Source organism: Gopherus evgoodei, unplaced genomic scaffold (genome assembly GCF_007399415.2).
Source record: "Gopherus evgoodei ecotype Sinaloan lineage unplaced genomic scaffold, rGopEvg1_v1.p scaffold_91_arrow_ctg1, whole genome shotgun sequence".
NCBI lineage: Eukaryota > Metazoa > Chordata > Testudines > Testudinidae > Gopherus > Gopherus evgoodei.
In genome coordinates this window covers 35626-57818 of record NW_022060112.1, presented here as the reverse complement: position 1 = coordinate 57818, position 22193 = coordinate 35626, and the positions used below count along the sequence as shown (strand labels likewise).

The 22193-nt window shown below is 64.0% G+C and overlaps 1 protein-coding gene across 3 annotated transcripts; it reads left to right on the top strand.

Annotated features, from left to right (window-relative positions):
* The first annotated feature begins 220 nt into the window (after nucleotides 1-220).
* On the top strand, nucleotides 221-22193 carry OTUD5 (OTU deubiquitinase 5). 3 transcript variants are annotated; one of them, XM_030548225.1, is made up of 9 exons: nucleotides 221-336; nucleotides 6874-6964; nucleotides 15825-15889; nucleotides 16313-16469; nucleotides 17581-17729; nucleotides 18957-19142; nucleotides 19392-19602; nucleotides 20074-20187; nucleotides 20865-22193. In XM_030548225.1, exons 1-9 carry the CDS (start codon nucleotides 313-315, stop codon nucleotides 20981-20983), a joined length of 1116 nt encoding a protein of 371 aa, XP_030404085.1. In that variant the 5' UTR covers nucleotides 221-312; the 3' UTR covers nucleotides 20984-22193. The 3 variants fall into 3 exon arrangements, with proteins under 3 accessions (XP_030404085.1, XP_030404084.1, XP_030404086.1); XM_030548224.1 differs by having other exon boundaries at nucleotides 6871-6964; XM_030548226.1 differs by lacking the exons at nucleotides 221-336; nucleotides 6874-6964 and adding an exon at nucleotides 12565-12651.

Genomic DNA, 22193 nt, shown 5'->3' with positions numbered 1-22193 from the left:
GGCGGAGGGGCCCGATCCCGGGCCTCCCCTCCCCCGCCCCGCTGGGGGGCGCCCCCCGCCGGCTCGCCGCCGCCGCCGGGCCCCGGCGGGGTGGGGGGCGGCGGGGACCCGCTCGGGGGGCTGGACGGGGCCCCGCTGCTCGGGGCGGGCGAGGCCCGGGGCGGGGGCTGCTGCTCGGGGCCGGGGCACAGCAAGCGGCGGCGGCAGGGGGGGCCCGGCCCGGGCAGCAGCCCCGAGCGGGACGAGGCCGGCGGCGGCGCCGGCTGTAACAGCGAGGACGAGTACGAGACGGCGGCGGCCCGCGGGGAGAGCATGGACCCGGCCAGCGTGGAGCAGGTACAGGGGGGTGTGGGGGCCCCTTCTGGGAGGGTTGGTGGGGGGAGAAGGATCCCCCCTTCTGGGGGGCATGGGGGGCCCCTTCTGGGAGGGTTGGTGGGGGGAGAAGGATCCCCCTTTTGGTGGGTATGGGGGGCCACTTTCTGGGAGGGTTGGTGGGGGGAGAAGGATCCCCCTTCTGGTGAGTATGGGGGGCCCCTTTCTGGGAGGGTTGGTGGGGGGAGAAGGATCCCCTTTTTGGTGGGTATGAGGGGCCCCTCTTCTGGGAGGGTTGGTGGGGGGAGAAGGATCCCCCTTCTGGGGAGCATGGGGGGGCCCTTCTGGGAGGGTTGGTGGGGGAGAGGGATCCCCCTTTTGGTGGGTATGGGGGGCCACTTTCTGGGAGGGTTGGTGAGGGGAGAAGGATCCCCCTTCTGGTGAGTATGGGGGGCCCCTTTCTGGGAGGGTTGGTGGGGGGAGAAGGATCCCCTTTTTGGTGGGTATGAGGGGCCCCTCTTCTGGGAGGGTTGGTGAGGGGAGAAGGATCTCCCTTCTTGCAGATATGGGGGCCCCCTTCTTGGGAGGGTTGGTGGGGGGAGAAGGATCCCCCTTCTGGGGGGCATGGGGGGCCCCTTCTGGGAGGGTTGGTGGGGGGAGAAGGATCCCCCTTCTGGGGGGCATGGGGGGCCCCTTCTGGGGGAGTTTGTGGGGGGAGAAGGATCCCCTTTTTGGTGGGTATGGGGGGCCCCTCTTCTGGGAGGGTTGGTGGGGGAGAGGGATCCCCCTTTTGGTGGGTATGGGGGGCCACTTTCTGGGAGGGTTGGTGGGGGGAGAAGGATCCCCCTTCTGGGGGGCATGGGGGGGCACCTCTTCTGGGAGGGTTGGTGGGGGGAGAAGGATCCCCCTTCTGGGGGATATGGGGGGCCCCTCTTCTGGGAGGGTTGGTGGGGGAGAGGGATCCCCCTTTTGGTGGGTATGGGGGGCCACTTTCTGGGAGGGTTGGTGGGGGGAGAGGGATCCCCCTTCTGGGGGGCATGGGGGGGCCCCTCTTCTGGGAGGGTTGGTGGGGGGAGAAGGATCCCCCTTCTGGGGGATATGGGGGGCCCCTCTTCTGGGAGGGTTGGTGGGGGAGAGGGATCCCCTTCTGGTGAGTATGGGGGGCCCCTCTTCTGGGAGGGTTGGTGGGGGGAGAAGGATCCCCCTTCTGGTGAGTATGGGGGGCCCCTTTCTGGGAGGGTTGGTGAGGGGAGAAGGATCTCCCTTCTTGCAGATATGGGGGCCCCCTTCTGGGAGGGTTGGTGGGGGAGAGACGGATCCCCCTTCTGGTGGGTATGGGAGGAGGGATATCCCCCTTCTTGGACACTGCGGGGGGGGGACCGGACCCCCCTCTTCTGGGCTCTGGGAAGAGTGGAACCTGCCTCTGGTGGGAGTGTGGGAACCCCCTTAGCTATTGGGGGACTCCCCTTCTGGGAGGGCTGGTGGGGGGGAGATGGATCCCCCTTCTGGTGGGTATGCTAGGACCCCTGGTATGGGGGGAGGGAGATCCCCTTTCTTGGAGATTTGGGGGGGACTGGACCCTCCTCTTCTGGGCTCTGGGGAGAGTGGAACCTGCCTCGGGGGGGGGGGGGGGTTGGGGACCTGCCCTTTCTGTAGCAGTTGCCCTGGGTGGGGAAGGGCCCTGGGCTGTGGGTGGTGGGGGACCCACTTCTGAGCTGTGGCAGGGATGGGGATCCCCTCTGAAGAATAGGGGAACCACCCCCTGTAGAGCAGGTATCCAGGGCAGCGTTCTCTCCTTGGGAGTGTGTGGACCCCCTCCCTCTGAGAGCTGGGGGAAGTGGGGAGACCCTCCCCTCTGACCTGGGCTGGATGAGAGCAATGCTCCCTCATTGGGAAGGGGGGACCCTCCACTCCCTGATCTGGAGGAGGCCCCCCTTTTCAGATGTGTGGTGAGCCCCCTCCCTCTGATATGGGCGTGGGGGCAACCCTGCCTGGGGCGATGTTGATAGGCAACCCTGCTCCCTCTTATGAGAGGGCTCTGATCTGGAAGTGGGAAGACACCCCCCCCATGATGGGGGGAGGGATGTAACAATCAGGTGGTGACTCTTACTTTTCCCCATGGGCCCCCTGCTATGTGATAGGGGAATAGAGGGGGGTGTCTACTCTGGCACGTATCCCTGTCAGGTAGTTGGGGTGCTCTGAGCTGGGAGTTAATGCTGTTTTTCCAGCTCTACCGTCATCCCATGCGGTGGGCTCTGAGGGGGTCCCTGTATTGTCACCCTATTAGTCTGCTGTTTATCCCCCCTTATTGCTGTTTGGGTGCGGGTACCCCCAAGCACCCCCCCCAGCACTCATTCTTACTCATTAGGGGGCACTTGACCTGTGAACTCCACCCCAGCCCACCAAGATTCAGTGGCTGGGATGCTCGGACCAAGGCGGCTGGGCCTGCATTCCCTTTGGAGATGGGATGCTAGGGACCCAGGCATCTGGAGGCTCTGGTGCCCTGAGCACACTGGGAACCCAGGCATCTGGGGGCTCTGCTCCTAGCCCTCCCCCCCCATGATACTCTTTGTGTGTGTGTGTGTCTCTCAGTGTCCCTGCTGGAGAGGATGAGTCCCACTCTAGATTGTGCTAGAGCGTAAGAGACACACTATTCACCTGGTGAGCAAGTGAAACTGACTAGCTTCCTCATGGTATCCTAGCAGTAGTGAAAAGTGAACTGTGTGTTATCAGGGTAGCATCTAGGAGCCCAGTCCTACCCCAGGACCTCATTGTTCTGGGTGCTCGACAGGATATAGTCAGTCTCTTTTGGTAGTATGCAGGAGCTCCGTCCTGGACTGGGACCCCCTTGTGCCAAGCGCTGTATGTTATCTATTAGGTGTATTACGGTTCTGCCCCAGGAGGGCCTTGCTCCAGGCACTGTATGTTATCTGTTAGGTGTATTACGGTAGCACCCAGCAGACAGACAGACACACACCCTTGTGTCAGGCGCTGTATGTTATCTATTAGCTATATTACAGTAGCACCCAGGACACCCCCCCCTTGTGTCAGGCGCTGTATGTTATCTATTAGCTATATTACAGTAGCACCCAGGACACACCCCCCCTTGTGTCCGGCGCTGTATGTTATCTATTAGCTATATTACAGTAGCACCCAGGACACCCCCCCCTTGTGTCAGGCGCTGTATGTTATCTATTAGCTATATTACAGTAGCACCCAGGACACCCCCCCCTTGTGTCAGGCGCTGTATGTTATCTATTAGCTATATTACAGTAGCACCCAGGACACACCCCCCCCTTGTGTCAGGCGCTGTATGTTATCTATTAGCTATATTACAGTAGCACCCAGGACACCCCCCCCCTTGTGTCAGGCGCTGTATGTTATCTATTAGCTATATTACAGTAGCACCCAGGACACACACACACACACCCCTTGTGTCAGGCGCTGTATGTTATCTATTAGGTGTATTATGGTAGTGCCTGTGGGAGGGCCTTGCGCCAGGCTCTGTACAAACACAGACCAGAGAGAGACTCCCCAGTCCCGCGGCCTTAACCCAGCCCTGCCCTGGCCGCAGTGGGATGGAATTACCGTTGTCCCTCCCCCCAGCCCGGCAGACCTGCCCCCGGCGACGCGTGGCTCTGGGTCACCCAGGGCACTGGGGGAGAGGTGGGTGAATTGTGCTGCTCACCTGTTGGTTCGGGGCGAGACCCGCTTCAGGGAAGAGAGGCTCCGGCCAGGCCGGGTCTCAGCCCCAGTGCGCCATGCATGGCAGTGTGGGGTTTCCCTGGGGTAACTCGCCAATAGACAGACCCGTCACCCATCCCTACTAGCCAGGCGCAGTGGTGCCCAGACGTAGGCCGACTGTCTCTCGGTTGTTGACAGCTTGCCTAGCTGCACGTGCCGCCTGTTGAGTTGGGCTGTTGCAGGGGTTTGTGGGATGTCGCTTGGCCTAAGGGAACAGGATTCTGGGAAAACCCGCCAGGCATTCCCATAACGGGGTCTGTAAGAACATAATGGGGTCTGGTTTGTCTAGCCGGAGGGATCCCCAATCCGGGCTGGCTTCACAGGGCCTGGCATTCAGGGGAAACCCCACCCCGGCTGGGCTATGGGTCCTGTGGGATCTCTTCTCCCCAGGGCTAGGATCGGGGAACGGGGACCGGAGTGGGGGCTGCTGGTACTGTACACGTTTGGAATAGACATCTCCTACCTCAGTTCCATTAATGCTTAATGTAGCGAGCCAAGATGGGGGCCTGGGTCCCACAGCTAACGTTGAGGGGGGCTTTCCCAGGGCAGCGTGGGGGGGATTTGTGTGGGGCTGGCCGACCCCCTTTCCCACTCGAGGGCCAGACAGAATCTGATCTGTAACCCAATCCGTCCCTCCATCACCGCAGGTGCCCAGGCCATGGGCTGGTGCCCCATATGCAGCCGGGGGGCATCAGGTGGGACACTGAGCAGCCCTTCCAGGGTCTCGAGCTTGGATCCTGGCTCCCAGCCCCTCTCCTGCCCTCCCCCGCTGTAACCACTAGGCACCAGCGCTCCGTAACGCCCCATGTATGTATCCTACATTATGCCAGATACTGGAGGCCTGGGCTCTGAGCGGGGGCCTTAGGAGCTGGGAGACAAGGTGGCTGGGTGCTAGGCGGCGCTGAGCTGTGGGGAACGGGCTGGGGGGCTGGGCAGGGGACGCTCTCCCCTGGCAGTCTGGGCCGGGGGCAGGTGAGGGGCTGGGCAGGGGGGCTCTCCCCTGGCAGTCTGGGCCGGGGGCAGGTGAGGGGCTGGGCAGGGGGTGCTGTTCCCTGGCAGTCTGGGCCAGGGGCAGGTGAGGGGCTGGGCAGGGGGCGCTGTCCCCTGGCAGTCAGGGCCCGGGGGCAGGTGAGGGGCTGGGCAGGGGGGGTTGTCCCCTGGCAGTCAGGGCCCGGGGGCAGGTGAGGGGCTGGGCAGGGGGCGTTGTCCCCTGGCAGTCTGGGCTGAGGGGCAGGTGAGGGGCTGGCCAGGGGGCGCTGTCCCCTGGCAGTCAGGGCCCGGGGGCAGGTGAGGGGCTGGGCAGGGGGCGTTGTCCCCTGGCAGTCAGGGCCCGGGGGCAGGTGAGGGGCTGGGCAGGGGGCGTTGTCCCCTGGCAGTCAGGGCCCGGGGGCAGGTGAGGGGCTGGGCAGGGGGCGCTGTCCCCTGGCAGTCAGGGTCCGGGGGCAGGTGAGGGGCTGGGCAGGGGGCGCTGTCCCCTGGCAGTCAGGGCCCGGGGGCAGGTGAGGGGCTGGGCAGGGGGCGTTGTCCCCTGGCAGTCAGGGCCCGGGGGCAGGTGAGGGGCTGGGCAGGGGGCGCTGTCCCCTGGCAGTCAGGGCCGGGGGCAGGTGAGGGGCTGGGCAGGGGGCACTGTCCCCTGGCAGTCTGGGCCAGGCGCTGGGGTGCTGTTGGGGGGAGAACATAAGAATGGCCAGACTGGGTCAGACAAAGGTCCATCTAGCCCAGTGTCCTGTCTGCCGACAGTGGCCAATGCCAGGTGCCCCAGAGGGAGTGAACCCAACAGGTGATGATCAAGTGATCTCTCTCCTGCCATCCAAACAGGGGCCAGGGACCCCATTCCTTACCCAGCCTGGCTACTAGCCATTAACGGACTTAACCTCCATGCATGTATCCAGTTCTCTTTTAAACCCTGTTCTAGTCCGAGCCTTCACAGCCTCCTGAGGCAGGGAGTTCCACAGGTTGACTGTGCGCTGTGTGAAGAAGAACTTCCTTTGATTTGTTTTAAACCCGCTGCCCATTCATTTCATTTGGTGGCCCCTAGTTCTTGTATTATGAGAGCAAGTAAATAACTTTTCCTTATCCACTTTCTCCACATCACTCAGGATTTTAGAGACCTCTGTCATATCCCCCCTTCGGCTCCTCTTTTCCAAGCTGAAAAGTCCCAGTCTCTTTAATCTTGCCTCGTCTGGAACCAGTTCCAAACCCCTGATCATTTTAGTTGCCCATCTCTGAACCTTTCCTAGTGCCAGTATATCATTTTTGAGGTGAGGAGACCACATCTGTGCACAGTATTCGAGATGTGGGCGTCCCGTGGATTTATAGAAGGGCAATGAGAGATTCTCCCTCTTATTCTCTATCCCCTTTTAATGATTCCTAACAGCCTGTTGGCTTTTTTGACCGCCTCTGCACACTGCATGGACGTCTTCAGAGAACTAACTATCCACGATGACGCCAAGATCTTTTTCCTGACTCGTTGTAGCTAAATTAGCCCCCATCATATTGTGTGTGTAGTTGGGGTGATTTTCCTAACATGCATTACTTTACACTGAGCCACATTACATTTCATTTGCTGTTTTGCTGGCCAGACACTTAGTTTTGTGAGATCGTGTTGAAGTTCTTCACACTCTGCTTTGGTCTTAACCATCTTGAGCACTTTAAGACAAGTGGCTGGCCAGGGGAGTCAGGGCCAGGCACTAGGGGGCTGTGCTGTGGGGCTTGGCTGGAGGCGCTGTCCCTGGGCGCTGGGGGGTGCCATGGGGTGGGGGGCTCAGCAGGGGCACGTAGTAACTTGCTGACGCGGTGCTCTCTTGTCTCCAGCAGGAGAACAGGTTTGAGAAGTCGCTACGGGAGAAGAAAGGTTTCATCATCAAGCAGATGAAGGAGGACGGGGCTTGTTTATTCCGGGCTGTGGGTAAGTTGGGGGTGGGGAGGATGTGGGGCACCCCTGTCCTGGTGGGAGCAGTCTGATCTCTTTCCCAGCCCTTCTGGGATAAGTTGGGGGAGCAGGTCAGGGTGGGGATGGGGGTCAGTGTTGGGAGGCTGGGGGTTGGGGTGGGGACCTGCTCAGAAGCAGGTCAGAGTTGGGGGGTCAGGAGTGATGGATGGGAGGATTTGGGGCAGGGTTGGGGGTGTCCTAGGGAGTGGGTTTGGGGATCAGAGTTGGGGAGCATGAGAGAGGATTGAGGGGCCTGTGGGGAAGCCGTAAGAATGGGGTGTGGTAGGGTCAGGTTCGAGGGGTCTGGGGTCCCTGTGGTGAGATCGGGTGGTTCCGCCAGGCCTTGACTCCGGGTTCCTGGAAACTGGGTGTGGGGGGGTTCTCTGCTGCCCGCCAGCTGTTTTCAGGGTGATCTCTGAGTTGTGGGGTTCGTGGCCCCCAGGGCCTTGGCTCTGGGTTGGACAAAGTGGGGGACGGGGGTGTGGCTTTCAGGTGAGACTGTACGATGGACAATCAGGGTGAGGCAGATCCCTCGAGGTGGGGCCCCCGGCCAGGAGTGGGGCTCCATCGTGCCGGGCACGGCTCGGATACCCCGTGAGAGACAGGCCCTGCCCCAGATGAGCTTCCTATGGGCGCTGACAAGGGGCGCGAGGGGAAATCGGGGCACGAGGTCAAGGCGGGGGGCAGAGCTGGGAACAGAAGCCAGGAGTCCTGAGTCCCAGCCCTTCCCCACGAGTCCACACTGCCCCTGGGAGAAACAGTGAGCCCTGGCACTGGGGGGGTGCCCTGCTGCAGGGTGAGGGGCTGGGTGGGGGGCGCTCTGCCCTGGCCGGCAGGACCATGCTGCAGGGGCTTGGGTGGGGGCGCTCTGCCCTGGCCAGAAGGGCCCTGCTGCAGGGTGAGGGGCTGGGTGGGGGGCGCTCTGCCCTGGCCAGAAGGGCCTCGCTGCAGGGTGAGGGGCGGGGTGGGGGGCGCTCTGCCCTGGCCGGCAGGACCGTGCTGCAGGGGCCTGGGTGGGGGCGCTCTGCCCTGGCCAGAAGGGCCCTGCTGCAGGGTGAGGGACTGGGTGGGGGGCGCTCTGCCCTGGCCGGCAGGACCGTGCTGTGGGGGGTGCCATGCTGCGGGGGGCAGAGCAGGGGGCGCTTTCCATGTCAATCATTGGCCTCCTATTAATTGACATCTTTAATCTCGCCCCTTAGGCCCTATGATCATTTGACCCATAGGTGTGTATGACTCCCCCCCCCCCATATGGAGGGGCGGGGAATCAGTGACCTGGCCCCCTTCCCAGAACTCTGTTCTCCCCCTACCCTCCCCCAGAGGTGGGGGATTCCTAGATCGGGGGTCCCCCGATGGGTTGGGTGCTGCAGAGATTTGGGGTGCACCCCGAATGAGATCAGGATCCCACCCCATATGACTGAACATAAGAACTGGGGGTAGCGCACAGCCTGCCCTCCCCATAGGGGGCTACATCTGAGCACTGGCCGAACCATCCCTGCGGGGCGTTATGTGCAGCTGTTCCCCAGCTGCCCCTCCCCAGAGGCGGCTGCATCTCAGTTTCACAGGCATGAAGTCTGTGACCCTGTCAGTGCCTTTTCCCGGGTGACCAGCAGGGGGCAGCACGACCCTGGCATTGCCTTCTCCTTCCTGTCAAGCCCACACATCCGCTTGCTTCTGCCGAGATAAACAGCTTCCCTTCCCCCGGCCAGCGCCCGCTCCCCACCCCTCCTATCACCCCTGATGCAGCAAAGCGGGGCTGCGGGTGGGGGAGCAGAGCACAGGTGGGGGCGGCGAATGAGCCAGGCCAGTGCGATCTGTGTTTGGGGGGTTTTGGGGGATGTGGTGTGGTGGTTTGAGGTAGGTGCAGAGAGAACCCAGGAGTCATGGCTCCGTTCACTCGCGCTGCCTTGGCAGGGGGCTGGCATGGCTGCTGAGTCGTGGCAGCGTTTTGCTGACGGATGCTGAGTCATGGCAGCGTTTTGCTGACTCAGAGGAGGTTTTGCAGCATCATGTTTTGCTCCTGCTCTGCCCAGGCCTGGCAAGGCCTTGTCAGTGGTTGCTGCTCCCCAGACTCAGCCGCCTGGAGAGCCCCGCCTGGCCCGGCAACTAGAGCAGGGTGCCTTCCCATACCACAGCTGGTCTCTCTGCCAGCAGTGGTGCAGAACTCAGGCATCCTGACCCCCAGCCCCCCACCCCTTCTATCCCATTAGACACACTCCCCTTCCACAGCTGGGCAGAGAACCCAGGCGTCCTGGCTCCCAGTCCCCCTGCTCTCACCCACCAGCCCCCACTCCCCTCCCAGAGCTGGGGAGAGAACCCAGGCATCCTGGCTCCCAGCCCCCCCTGCTCTAACCACCAGCCCTGAGTCCCCTCCCAGAGCCAAGGAGAGAACCCAGGAGTCCTGGCTCCCAATCCCCCCATGCTGTAACCTCTAGAGGCATTTCCCACCTGCTTAGCTTAAAGGCAGCTCTTGCCTCTCGTCAATTACACGTACATTTTCCCAGCAGCACGTCAGTTTCCTTCCTCTTCTGATGGGTTTTCCACCTGCCCCCCATGTGGAACATTCCCTGCTCCGAGCATCAGCACCCGTCCCACGCATCCTCCCCGGGTTAGAGGGGGGCTGGGAGCCCGGACTCCTGGGTTCTCTCCCTGGCTCTGGGAGGAGAGTGGGGTCTGGTGCTTAGAGCAGGGGGAGGAGGGCTGGGAGCCAGGACTCCTGGGTTCTCTCCCTGGCTCTGGGAGGGGAGTGGGGTCTGGTGCTTAGAGCAGGGGCTGCTGGGACCCAGGATGCCTGGGTTCTGTTCTTGGCTGGGAGAGGGGGTCTCGTGAGCACCGAGAAGTGACTGAAACCCTGGTATTAGAAAGCCTTTGTGGTGTGAGAGGTGGGGGAATTTCAGCCACCTGTTTTGATAGAAACTGAAACTCGCAGGCTGAGAATGGGGGAGGCAGGTGACTGCTGCTCTAGCTCTGTTCTCAATCGTGCCCCACCCCAGCAGCCCTTCGCCCCTAATGTTCGGCTGCCCCTCGGGGAAGATCTTCAACCCTGCATTAGCTTCAGCCCTTCCCTGACTCACTTAGCACTGTTTGTACGGCCACAGTGCCACTGGGGAACCAGGGAGAGAACCCAGGAGTCCTGGCTCCCAACCCGCCCTGCTCTAACCACCAGCCCCCACTCCCCTCCCAGAGCTGGGATAGAACCCAGGAGTCCTGGCTCCCAGCCCCCCACCCAACCCACTGGGCCCATAGGACCTTCCTCCCCATTTCTACTGCTTTGTCTTCCATTCCAAAGGATCCCTAAGGCTGGCTCCCTGGCCACTGAGCTGCAGCCACCTCTGGGGTAGGGGAGCCAGGGAACAGCCGCACTGCGGGGTGTGCGCGCTCAGGGAGCAGGGGTCGTCCCCTGCATGCTAGGGGCAGAAGCACCGCATGCACCACTGGCTGGCCTGCCTTCGTGGTTACTGACTTTTCCTCTTCCTGCAGCCACGAGGGGGAATTTGGCTGCTAAGAATAGCCAGCACTTTACATACAGTGGGCCCCTCCCGCCCCTGGGGGGCAGCTGCTTTCACCTGCCACAGCAGAGGGTGAGGAGCAGGTAATGACTCTGAAGTCCTGACACTCCCATACTGTAACCAGAGCCAGGGAGAGAACCAGGCAGTCCTGGCTCTCAGCTCCCAGCACCCTCCCGAAGCCAGGGAGAGAACCCAGGAGTCCTGGCTTGCAGCACCCCACACCCTCCCAGAGCCAGGGAGAGAACCCAGGAGTCCGGTTTCTCACTACATTCATAGCTCCAGTAGTGACTGTGGACTTGGAGCTAGAACTGTTGCCCAGCTGCCCTGCCCCAGAGATGGCTGCATCTTGGCGAGCAATTTCTAAATCCCTTTAAGCTCCGCGATCCTTTTGGGTGTCCCCACCCTGTGTCCTGTTAACCCTGCGTTGCCAGGTGCTGGGCCCAGATGCATTTGTAGATTTCACACTCGCCCACGTGGGTTGATCCCCCCTAAAGAGCAGTTAATTTGTTTGTTTGGATGGAAACCCGGACAGAGGTCTAAGAAGGCTGCGGCGAGGTGGTCAAAATAAATCTGTGGAGAGATGGCTGCTGAGGTAGCCGGGGACCCATCACTGTATTACGGGAGGGAGCAATCACTCAGTTTCTTGATAGGTCTGTTAGTCAGTAGGGAGAATTTCAATCTGGGAGCAGACGCTTTTTGACTGGCATGTTGTGATATGATGACAGCGCCGGGCCCCGGACACCTGGGCTCTGTTCTCAGACTGGCTGGGTGAACATGGGCAGACAGCCGCCCTGCTGGTGGTGCCTTTGTTTCTCCTCCCAGTGTTTGTCTGTGTTGACTGGAAATTTTCCAGGGCCGGGACTGTTTCTCACTGTGTGTCTGCGCAGCACCCGCCCAGTGCCTGGCGTAACAGGAACCCCAGTCTTGGTTTGGGGGGGTGGTCTGGATAGTGCCCCATGCGATGGGGCCCAATCTTGGTCAGTGGGGCCTGTCCAGCACCGAGCAAAGACTGAGGCAGTGATCTCACTTGGGTGGGAGATAGGGAGCTGGTGGGGCTCTGATCTCCCCCAGGGGGGCAGGGGGCTGTCTGTGAAGCACCTGGCATAACGAGTGGCTTCACAGACACCCCGTCTCAGCTGGCTCTTGTAAGAGCCCGTGTTATGCACAGTGTGTCCGTTGTGGTTTGGGAACCCATTGTGCCAGGCACTGTGCATGGTATATTAGGTGTATTACAGTAGCATCTCGGTGCACTGGGTACCTATTGTGCCAGGTGCTGTGTGTGGTATATTAGGTATGTTACGGTAGTGTCTTGGCACGCACCCGTTGTGCCAGGTGCTGTGCGTGTTATATTAGGTATACTACGGTAGCGTCTTGGCACATACCTGTTGTGCCAGGTGCTGTGCGTCGTATATTAGGTATATTACGGTAGCGTCTTGGCACATACCTGTTGTGCCAGGTGCTGTGCGTGGTATATTAGGTATATTACGGTAGCGTCTTGGCCCGTTCCCGTTGTGCCAGGTGCTGTGCGTGTTATATTAGGTGTATTATGGTAGCGTCTTGGCACATACCCATTGTGCCAGGTGCTGTTCCTGGGATATTAGGTGTATTACGGTAGCGTCTAGGCATTCTGGGTTGTGTCAGGTGCTGTACATTTTCCGACGTATTTCAGTAGCGTCTGGAGAAGGCGCGCTCTGGACCCTGGAGGGGAAAGCAGACGGGAACTGGGAGCCTGTGCCACTCAGCGCTGTCGCCTGCCAGCTGGGTGCCGGACCGGCGTGATGAACCCAGTTCTGGCCCTTGGCCAAAAACTCTCCCTGCCTGGGCTGAAGCCTCACACGCCGAGACCAGTGTCAGTTCGGAGTCAGCAAAACCCCTTGGCCCCTTTCAAAGCGGCTCAGGACGATTTGCTCCCGGCTTGGTTCCTCCTGGTTCTTTCCACTCGGTTCAGCTTTTGGTTCCGAACAGCAGCTCTTCTGCAAGTGCCATTTCTCTGCTTCGCAAACCTTCCTCCACCCAACCCTCTCTCGCGAGACGGGAGCTAACCATGGGAACACTGCCCTGCTGGGTGCAGTGGGCTCTTCAGGGATCCGCGCCGGGAATTCCTTCGGGGCGTACGACAGAACCATCCCTTCTGGCCTCGGAATCCATGAATTTCAGGTTTTGGCAAGTCTCTGTATTCGGCCTAAGTGAGCCGTGCTCGTCCGGTCTCCTCCGCTGAGATCAGCTCCCCATTCCCTGACCGCGGCTCCAGGCAGCTCCCCCGAGGCGGGGGAGACGTGCCGGGGGCCTGGGGTGGAGGCATCATGGGTGGGGGTCGGAGGGGAGATGACAGCAAAGAACTGGGGGGCTCGGCCCTGAGGAGCTGCTGAAGGGACAACAAGCGGCTGCCGATGGAGGGGCTAGAGAAGGGGATTGTTGGTTTGGCCTCGTTTGGGCTGAATCACATTCCCCCTCTGGTCTGTGGGGGTTTGTCAGCAGGCAGGGAATTGATACCGGACCCTTACGGACCTGATGGGGGGTGGAGTGGGGGGTGAAATGGGCCCAGGGAAAGGAATTTCCTGGCTTCTCTTGCGCCCCTGGGCGTTTCCAAAGCCAGCTGAACTCCAACGCCCAATGCACAGCGGGCAGAACGCTGCCGTGAGCAGACCTGGCGATCTCGCTTGGGGACCTCCTTGCTCCAGGCATCATCAGTGAGGGAGAGAACCCAGGAGTCCTGGCTCCCAGCACCCCCCTGCTCTAATCACTAGTCCCCACTCCCTTCCCAGAGCCGGGAGAGAACCCAGGAGTCCTGGTTCCCAGCCCTCCCCCCTTCTGCAGTTGTGGAGGGGAGTGGGGTCTAGTGCATTGGGTGGGGAGTTGGGAACCAGGACTCCTGGGTTCTGTTCATAGTTTCCCTCTCAAGTCTGGCTGTTGTTTGCCTCAGTTGCCCTTAGCCCTGGTCCCGCCTCCTAGTAACGGGGGGGGGGGGATAGTGGGGGGGCAAACAGCTGTGGTCTTTTGCTTCCTGTTTTCTTGTGCCCTTCGCAGCCTGCAGCGTGTGTTTTTGCCGAGCGTGGGTATAAATAACGTATGGGCCGACCGCAGCGCAGGCTTCTGGGAAACCCAGCGGGTCCCCATGTGACTGACGGGAGCTGCTGGCTAAGCCCCCCCGCCCCCAGAACCCCTCTAAACCCACATCCTTGTTTACATTGCAGTGAGGGGGGGATGAGTCACTCGCTCCCATGATGCGGCACTCGGCATGTCAGGGTGCTAGGCCTCGTGGGGTACCCTCTACGCCAGCTGAACCCAGGACAGGTGGGGAACCCAGGAGTCTGGGCCCTAACCTGCTCTGCTCCAAGCCACTAGACCCCCCTTCCTTCCCAGAGACAGGAGAGAACCCAGGAGTCCTGGGCCCTAACCTGCTCTGCTCCAAGCCACTAGACCCCCCTCTCTTCCCAGAGACAGGAGAGAACCCAGGAGTCCTGGTGCCCAGCCCCCCCTGCTCCAACCACCAGCCCCCACTCCCCTCCCAGAGCTGGGAGAGAACCCAGGAGTCCTGGCTCCCAGCCCCCCCGCTCTAACCACCAGCCCCCGCTCCCCTCCCAGAGCCAGGGAGAGAAGCCAGGTGTCCAGGCTCCCAGCCCCGCCTGCTCTAATCCACCAGCCCCCACTCCCCTCCCAGGGCTGGGCAGAGAACCCAGGAGTCCGGGCGCCCAACCCCCTGCTCTAACTACCAGCCTCCATTCCCCTCCCAGAGCTGGGGGGAGAACCCAGGAGTCCTGGCTCCCAGACCCCCCCCCACTCTAACCACCAGTCCCCACTACCCTCCCAGAGCTGGGGAGAGAACCCAGGAGTCCTGGCTCCCAGCCCCTCTGCTCTAACCACCAGCCCCCACTCCCCTCCCAGAGCCGGAGAGAGAACCCAGGAGTCCTGGCTTCCAGCCCCTCTGCTCTAACCACCAGCCCCCACTGCCCTCCCAGAGCCGGGCAGAGAACCCAGGACTCTGGGCGCCCAGCCCCCCCCCCCCACACTAACCACCAGCCCCCACTCCCCTCCCAGAGCCGGGCAGAGAACCCAGGAGTCTGGGCGCCCAGCCCACCCCGCTCTAACTCCAAGATTCCTTGGATGGGAGCAGTGGCTAGTGGTTAGAGCCGGGGGCTGGCAGCCTTGTTTATTTCCTAGCACTCCCAGGTGGCATCTGCCTGGACAAGGGCTCGTGGGTCAGTGCCAGGGGTAGGCAGGACACCATGGGTAGGAGTGAATGGCCATTGTCCAGACTGGGGAGCGGTAAATACGAGGTCCCCCCAGGGGCTGTTCAACACATTCACAAAGGGGCTGGGAAAAGGGGCAAAGTTTGCGGCCAATACAAAACAAGGCGAGAGTCGAGTCCCCAGCAGGCAGCGAAGAGCTAGGAAGGGACAGCCCCGAACCGGGCGACCGAGTGAGAGGAATTCAGCGTGGAGACCCACCTGTTGGGAACAGGGTCCCAGCCGTGCCCCCAGACGGCTGGGGTCGAAATCGCTCTTCCTGCCCCAGGAACCGAGCTCGGGGTCGCGGTGCGTGGTTGTGTGATAACAGCCCTCAACATGCCACGTGCTAGGAACCGTAAGCAGAGAGTATCCTGTGCTGCTCCGTGAATCCACGGGACGCCCCCACCTTGGAGGCTGCGCGGGTGTGGTCGCCCATCGCAAACATGATCTATTGGAAATGGAAAAGATGCAGAAAAGGGCAGCAGAAATGATCAGGGGATGGAACCGCTGCCGTCTGGGGCGAGACTGAAGAGACGGGGCCTGTTTGGGTGGGAAAAGAGGCGACTGGGGGAGATATGACAGAGATCTATAAAGTCACGATGGGGGTGGGAATAATGAACAGGGAATGTTATTTACCCCTTCGTGTAACACGTGAACTAGTGATCCGCTGAGGAAATGAACAGGCAGCAGGGTTAAAACAGAGGAAAGGTGGTATTTCTTCACCCAGCGCAGTCAACCTGTGGGACTCCCTGCCAGGGGATGTGGGGCAGGCCGGAACTGGCACTGGGTTCAAAACCAAGCTCGCTAAGTGCCTGGAGGAGGGGTCCGTCAGTGGCTGTTAGCCTGGGGGGGCAGGGACCCTCCCCCCGAGTGTCCCTAGCCTCTGAGGGCCAGATGCGGGGACTGGACGATCGAGGATGGATCACTCGGTAATTGCCCTGTTTGGTTCATTCCCTCCGAAGTGCCTGACACCAGGCAGGACACGGGCTGGATGGGCCCTGGGTCTGCCCCACTGTGGCCGTTCGTGCGATGTCCCCCCCAGCCCCCTCGTGTCTCTGCATCACCTGTTCTGTCTCCCGACACCCCTCTCCTCTCTTCCAGCTGACCAGGTCTATGGAGACCAGGACATGCATGAAGTGGTCCGGAAGCACTGTATGGACTACCTGGTGAGCGGGGGCAGGGGGGGACAGCTCAGGGGATCCCCAGGGTGGCCACCTTAGCGTCTTCCCCTGCAGCAGGCCCCACGGACCCCATGTCCCATTCCCCGCCCCCCTGCGTCAGCCAGTCCTGCCCTGGGCTGGATGGATGCTAGCGCCCCCCTAGAGGGGACAGGCCCCTGCCCCATTCCCTGCCCCCCTGAGCCAGCCAGTCCCTGCCCTGGGGCGAGATGGGAGCTAGCGCCCCCCTAGAGGGGACAGGCCCCTGCCCCATTCCCTGCCCCCCCAGCCAGCCAGTTCCGCCCTGGGGCCGGGTGGGAGCCGATGCCCCCCAGAGGGGACAGGCCCCTGCCCCATTCCCTGCCCCCCCAGCCAGCCAGTCCCTGCCCCGTATCACAGTCTCTCTCTGGGCCCCGGGGCCGCCCCCCACAGATGAAAAACGCCGATTATTTCTCCAACTACGTGACTGAAGATTTCACCACCTACATCAACCGGAAGCGGAAAAACAATTGCCACGGCAACCACATTGAGATGCAGGCCATGGCGGAGATGTACAACCGGCCTGTGGAGGTGTACCAGTACGGCACAGGTAGCGGGGGCCCCGGCTTCGCCTGGCAGGGTCACGAGGAGCCCCCCATCCCCCCCCCCGTGAGATCCGGCGCCGGCTGCTCACCGAAATCCCAGCACCAAAGGAACAGAGGCCGGGTCCACACAGCGCAGAACCCCCCCGGTGGGCCTGACCGGGCTGACTCGGGCTTGTGGGGGGAAATGGGACACAATTCACACACCCCCCCGGAGCCGGATTCTTCCCCGGGGATTCGCTTGTTCTCCCAGGCCGTCGATGGGACATCCTGGCTCGTCCCATTAGCCTAGTCGCCTGGGTTCTCTCCCTAGCTCGGGGTGGGGGCTGGGAGCCCGGACGCCTGGGTTCTCTCCCTAGCTCGGGGAGGGCTGGGAGTCTGGACTCCTGGGTTCTCTCCCTAGCCCGGGGGGGGGGGCTGGGAGCCCGGACGCCTGGGTTCTCTCCCTAGCTCGGGGGGGGCTGGGAGCCTGGACGCCTGGGTTCTCTCTCTAGCCCGGGGGGGGGGGGGGGGGGGGCTGGGAGCCCGGACGCCTGGGTTCTCTCCCTAGCTCGGGGGGGGGGGGGGCGCTGGGAGCCCGGACTCCTGGGTTCTCTTCCCTAGCTCGGGGGGGGGAGGGGGGGGCTGGGAGCATGGACGCTTGGGTTCTCTCCCTAACTCGGGTGGGGGCTGGGAGCCTGGACTCCTGGGTTCTCCCCCCTAGCCCGGGGGGGGGGGGCGCTGGGAGCCCGGACGCCTGGGTTCTCTCCCTAGCTCGGGGGGGGGGGGGCGCTGGGAGCCCGGACTCCTGGGTTCTCTTCCCTAGCTCGGGGGGGGGGGGGGGCTGGGAGCCCGGACGCCTGGGTTCTCTCCCTAGCTCGGGGGGGGGCGGGGAGCCCGGACTCCTGGGTTCCCTCCCTAGCTTGTGGGGGGGGGGGGCGCTGGGAGCCCAGACTCCTGGTTTCTCTCCCTAGCTCGGGGGGAGGGGGGCGCTGGGAGCCCAGACTCCTGGGTTCCCTCCCTAGCTTGGGGGGGGGGCGCTGGGAGCCCGGACTCCTGGGTTCCCTCCCTAGCTTGGGGTGGGGTGGGAGCCCGGACTCCTGGGTTCTCCCTGCTAACTAGGCTGTGCCCCTCTCGCAGAGCCCATCAACACCTTCCACGGCATCCAGCAGAACGAGGACGAGCCCATCCGGGTCTCCTACCACCGCAACATCCACTACAACTCTGTGGTGAACCCCAACAAGGCCACCATCGGTGTGGGGCTGGGGCTGCCTTCCTTCAAGCCAGGGGTGAGTGGGTTGGGCTGGGGGCAGGGCCATGGGCCAGTTGGGGGCGTGTTGCAGCTGGGGGCGGGGCTGGGGGCAGGGCCACGTGTGGGGGCATGTTGCAGCTGGGGACAGGGCTGGGCGTGTGAGGGGCGGGGCTGGGGGCAGGGCCATGGGCCAGGTGAGGGCGTATGCAGCTGGGGGCAGGGCTGGGCGTGTGAGGGGCAGGGCTGAGACAGGGCTAGATGTGTGATGGGTGGCGCTGGGGGCAGGGCCATGGGGCGGGGCTGGGCGCGTGAGGGGCAGGGCGGGAGGCCGGTGTCTGACACCGGGTGGGGCTGGGACAGGGCTGGGCGCGTGAGGGGCGGGGCGGGAGGCCGGTGTCGGACACCGGGCGGGGCTGGGCGCGTGAGGGGCGGGGCGGGAGGCCGGTGTCGGACACCGGGCGGGGCTGGGCGCGTGAGGGGCGGGGCGGGAGGCCGGTGTCGGACACCGTGCGGGGCTGGGCGCGTGAGGGGCGGGGCGGGAGGCCGGTGTCGGACACCGGGCGGGGCTGGGACAGGGCTGGGCGCGTGAGGGGCGGGGCGGGAGGCCGGTATCGGACACCGGGCGGGGCTGGGACAGGGCTGGGCGCGTGAGGGGTGGGGCGGGAGGCCGGTGTCGGACACCGGGCGGGGCTGGGCGCGTGAGGGGCGGGGCGGGAGGCCGGTATCGGACACCGGGCGGGGCTGGGGCGGGGCTGGGCGCGTGAGGGGCGGGCCGGGAGGCCGGTGTCGGACACCGGGCGGGGCTGGGTGTGGGGGGCGGGCCGGGAGGCCGGTGTCGGACACCGGGCGGGGCTGGGTGTGTGGGGGGCGGGCCGGGAGGCCGGTGTCGGACACCGGGCGGGGCTGGGTGTGTGGGGGGCGGGCTGGGAGGCCGGTGTCGGACACCGGGCGGGGCTGGGCACGTGAGGGGCGGGGCGGGAGGCCGGTGTTGGACACCGGGCGGGGCTGGGACAGGGCTGGGCACGTGAGGGGCGGGCCGGGAGGCCGGTGTCGGACACCGGGCGGGGCTGGGTGTGTGGGGGGCGGGCTGGGAGGCCGGTGTCGGACACCGGGCGGGGCTGGGCGCGTGAGGGGCGGGGCGGGAGGCCGGTGTCGGACACCGGGCGGGGCTGGGCGTGTGAGGGGCGGGGCGGGAGGCCGGTGTCGGACACCGGGCGGGGCACTCTGTGGGCGGGGCGCCCTGACCCCGCCCCCTCCCCGGCAGTACGCGGAGCAGTCGCTGATGAAAAGCGCCATCAAGACATCAGAGGAGTCGTGGATCGAGCAGCAGATGCTGGAGGACAAGAAGCGAGCGACCGACTGGGAGGCCACGAACGAGGCCATCGAGGAGCAGGTGGCCCGAGAGTCCTACCTGCAGTGGCTGCGGGACCAGGAGAAACAAGCCCGACAGGTGAGCCCCCCCCCCCGCCCCTCTGGGGACTGGCTGGCTCACTCAGGGGGGTGGGGGACGTGACACGAGGCCGGGGATCGGCCCAGTGGAGGTCGGGGAACGGGACCCGGGGGGGGCGGAGGGATTAGCCAGATGGGGGGCGGGGAATTGGACCCGGGGGGGGAGGGGGGATTGCCCGGGTAGTGGGGGGCGGGGAACGGGCCCCGGGGGGGGCGGGCTCTTCACTGCTCATCTCTTGCAACCCCCCAGCCCCGGAAAGCCAGCGCCACCTGCAGCTCGGCCACGGCGGCGGCGACCAGCGGGCTGGAGGACTGGAGCAGCCGCTCCCCGCGGCAGCGCAGCTCAGCCCCGTCCCCCGAGCACCCCGACCTGCACGGCGAGATCACCGCCCTGAAACCGCCCTCCCCGGGCACCGCCGCCACCCTGGCGCTGCCCAAGCCGCCCTCGCCCTGCGCGCCAGGTCAGTGCCGCGGGGGCCGCCTGGGTTCTCTGCCCTCTTACCCAGCAGCTCGGGGGGGTGATCCGGGATCTGCCCCAGTGCGGCCTTTCCCCCCCATCCCAGAGGTGGCTACATGTCGGCGCCGGGTCCCCATGTGGTGTTCTGTGTGGCTGTTTCCCACCCGCCCCGCTCCATCCCAGAGCTGGATGCATCTCGGTGCCGGGTCCCTATGTGGTGTTCTGTGTGGCTGTTTTCCCCCTGCCCCAAAGCTGGATCATCTTGGGTCCCAGTCCCCAGGTGGTGTTCTGTGTGGCTGGTCCCATCCACCCCACCCCAGAGCTGGATGCATCTCAACATGAGGCAAGCCATTGCACTGCAGTGTTATGTGGGGTTGTTCCCCAGCCACCCCGCCCCAGAGGTGGCTGCATTTGAGGGCCAATGAATATACATTCAGCCTGTTTAGCACCCCTCCCCCCATCTCTGCGTCCCCAGGCACAAGCAGTCAGTTATCAGCAGGAGGCGGCCGAGCGACCCCACCCTTAGTGTCTTTGTACCCTGCCCTGGAGTGCCGGGCCATCATGCAGCAGATGTCACCTACTGCGTTTGGTGAGTGTCACCTCCGTGCTCTAACCACCAGCCCTCCCAGAGCTGGGGAGAGAACCCAGGAGTCCTGGCTCCCAGCCCCCCTGCTCTAACCACCAGCCCCCACTCCCCTCCCAGAGCTGGGGAGAGAACCCAGGAATCCTTTGCAGATGGCAAATAGGAGGGCTCTGAATGAGGCCACACCCCCAAAGCCAATAGCCCTGCCCCCAATTTGCAGAGGGGCTGGGAGGAGTTGGCGCTGGGCAGGTGCGATATGAGGGGGCTGCAGGGGGGAAGGGAGGGCTGGGTAGAGAGCAGGGAGCAGCTCTGGGCTGGCTGCAGAGCAGAGGGGGCCGGGGGGGGCTGGGCAGAGAGGAGGTGGGAGCTCTGGGCTGGCTGCGGAGCAGGGGGGGCCGTGGGGGGGCATGTGGGGAAGGGAGGGCTGGGCAGAGAGGAGGTGGGAGCTCTGGGCTGGCTGCGGAGCAGGGGGGGCCGTGGGGGGGCATGTGGGGAAGGGAGGGCTGGGCAGAGAGGAGGTGGGAGCTCTGGGCTGGCTGCAGAGCAGAGGGGGCTGGGGGGCGCGGGGGGAATGGAGGGCTGGGCAGAGAGGAGGTGGGAGCTCTGGGCTGGCTGCAGAGCAGAGCAGAGGGGGCTGCCGGGGGGCGGGGTGCTCTGCCCCCTAACCCGGCCCCCCCCGGCAGGTCTGACCGACTGGGACGAGGACGAGATCCTGGCGTCGGTGCTGGCGGTCTCGCAGCAGGAATACCTGGAGAGCATGAAGGGGTCCCTGCACAGAGACAGCCCCGCCGACAAGAGCTGATAATGAAGGGCGACTGTCAGCCCCCCGGCCCCCCTGCGCCCCCAGGCCCCTCAGCGGTCATGGCTGGACGGAAACAGAGACCAAGAACCTGGGGAGGAAACCCAAGCGGCCGCGTGCGGCGTCATCCCTTCTGCCGCCAGCTGGAGGCGCTGCCGGACCCCCAGCGGCGCTGGACAGGAGCGAAGGAGCCTGGGAAAATACCCACCGTCCTTTGCTGCAGGCCAACCGTCTCCAGCGCTGTGGGTCGGGGGGGTGGACGCCGAGATGGAGCCGCTCTCAGGCTGGATTTGGGGGGGTCTGCGAAGGGGGCGGCAGTCAGGGGCCTCCCTCCCCTCCCGCTGGGATTGGGGGTCGCAGCAGCCGCCCCTTCGAGCTGGGACCCCCTGGGGGCGGCGGCTGAGAGAGTCCAGCTGGGGCCTGCTAGGATGTATTGAAAAGGGGGAGCACACCTTGGCCCCCCCATACACCCGCCAATCTTCCCTTAGAGTCCTGCCCCTGACCCCCCCGGCAGCTCCCCAGCCGCACACCTGTGAGGAACATCCCAGTCTGCACCCTCCCTTTGGGAGCTACAGGCCCGGGGGGGGTAGGTGGGGGGCTGGTGCCCCTCGTGAGTGACCCCTCTGGGCTGCCCAGGCCCTAGAGCCGGATTGGCCAACTGTGAAAAGACCCCCCCCCCCGGCCCTGCTGGGGGGTTCCTGCCCCCCCTACCACAGGTCCATCCAGTGATACCCCCTGAGCAGCATCCACCTGTCCCCCCCAAAGTGTGGGCACTGGCTGCTCTGCCCCATCTGGCCAGGTGCGGGGGGGCGGGGGTTGGGAATAAAAGGCCCCCGGGGCATGGGAGCTGCTGGTTAATCCCCCCCCCTCCCCCCCAAGTGACACCCCACGCCAGGGTCTGATAAAAACAGGGGCTGCTAGCGGGGGGCCCTCTGGACTCGGGGGCCCAAGACACAGGATAAGGCCCTCTGTTGTGCTGCCCCAGAGCTGCTATGGGGGGGGGGGGTCACTGGGCTGGGCACTGCTCTGACCCCACTGCCTGAGATGGGGGTCCCGACCAGCCAGGTCCTGCCCAGGAGTGAGACCCCCCCAGCGCACGTGCTGCCCTCAACACCACATGGGATCGGCGCCTGGGGCACAGACACAGCGAGAGACGGTCCCGGCCCCCCCAAAACAGCTTCCAACTTAAAGAAATTGAATCGATTGTTTTCCA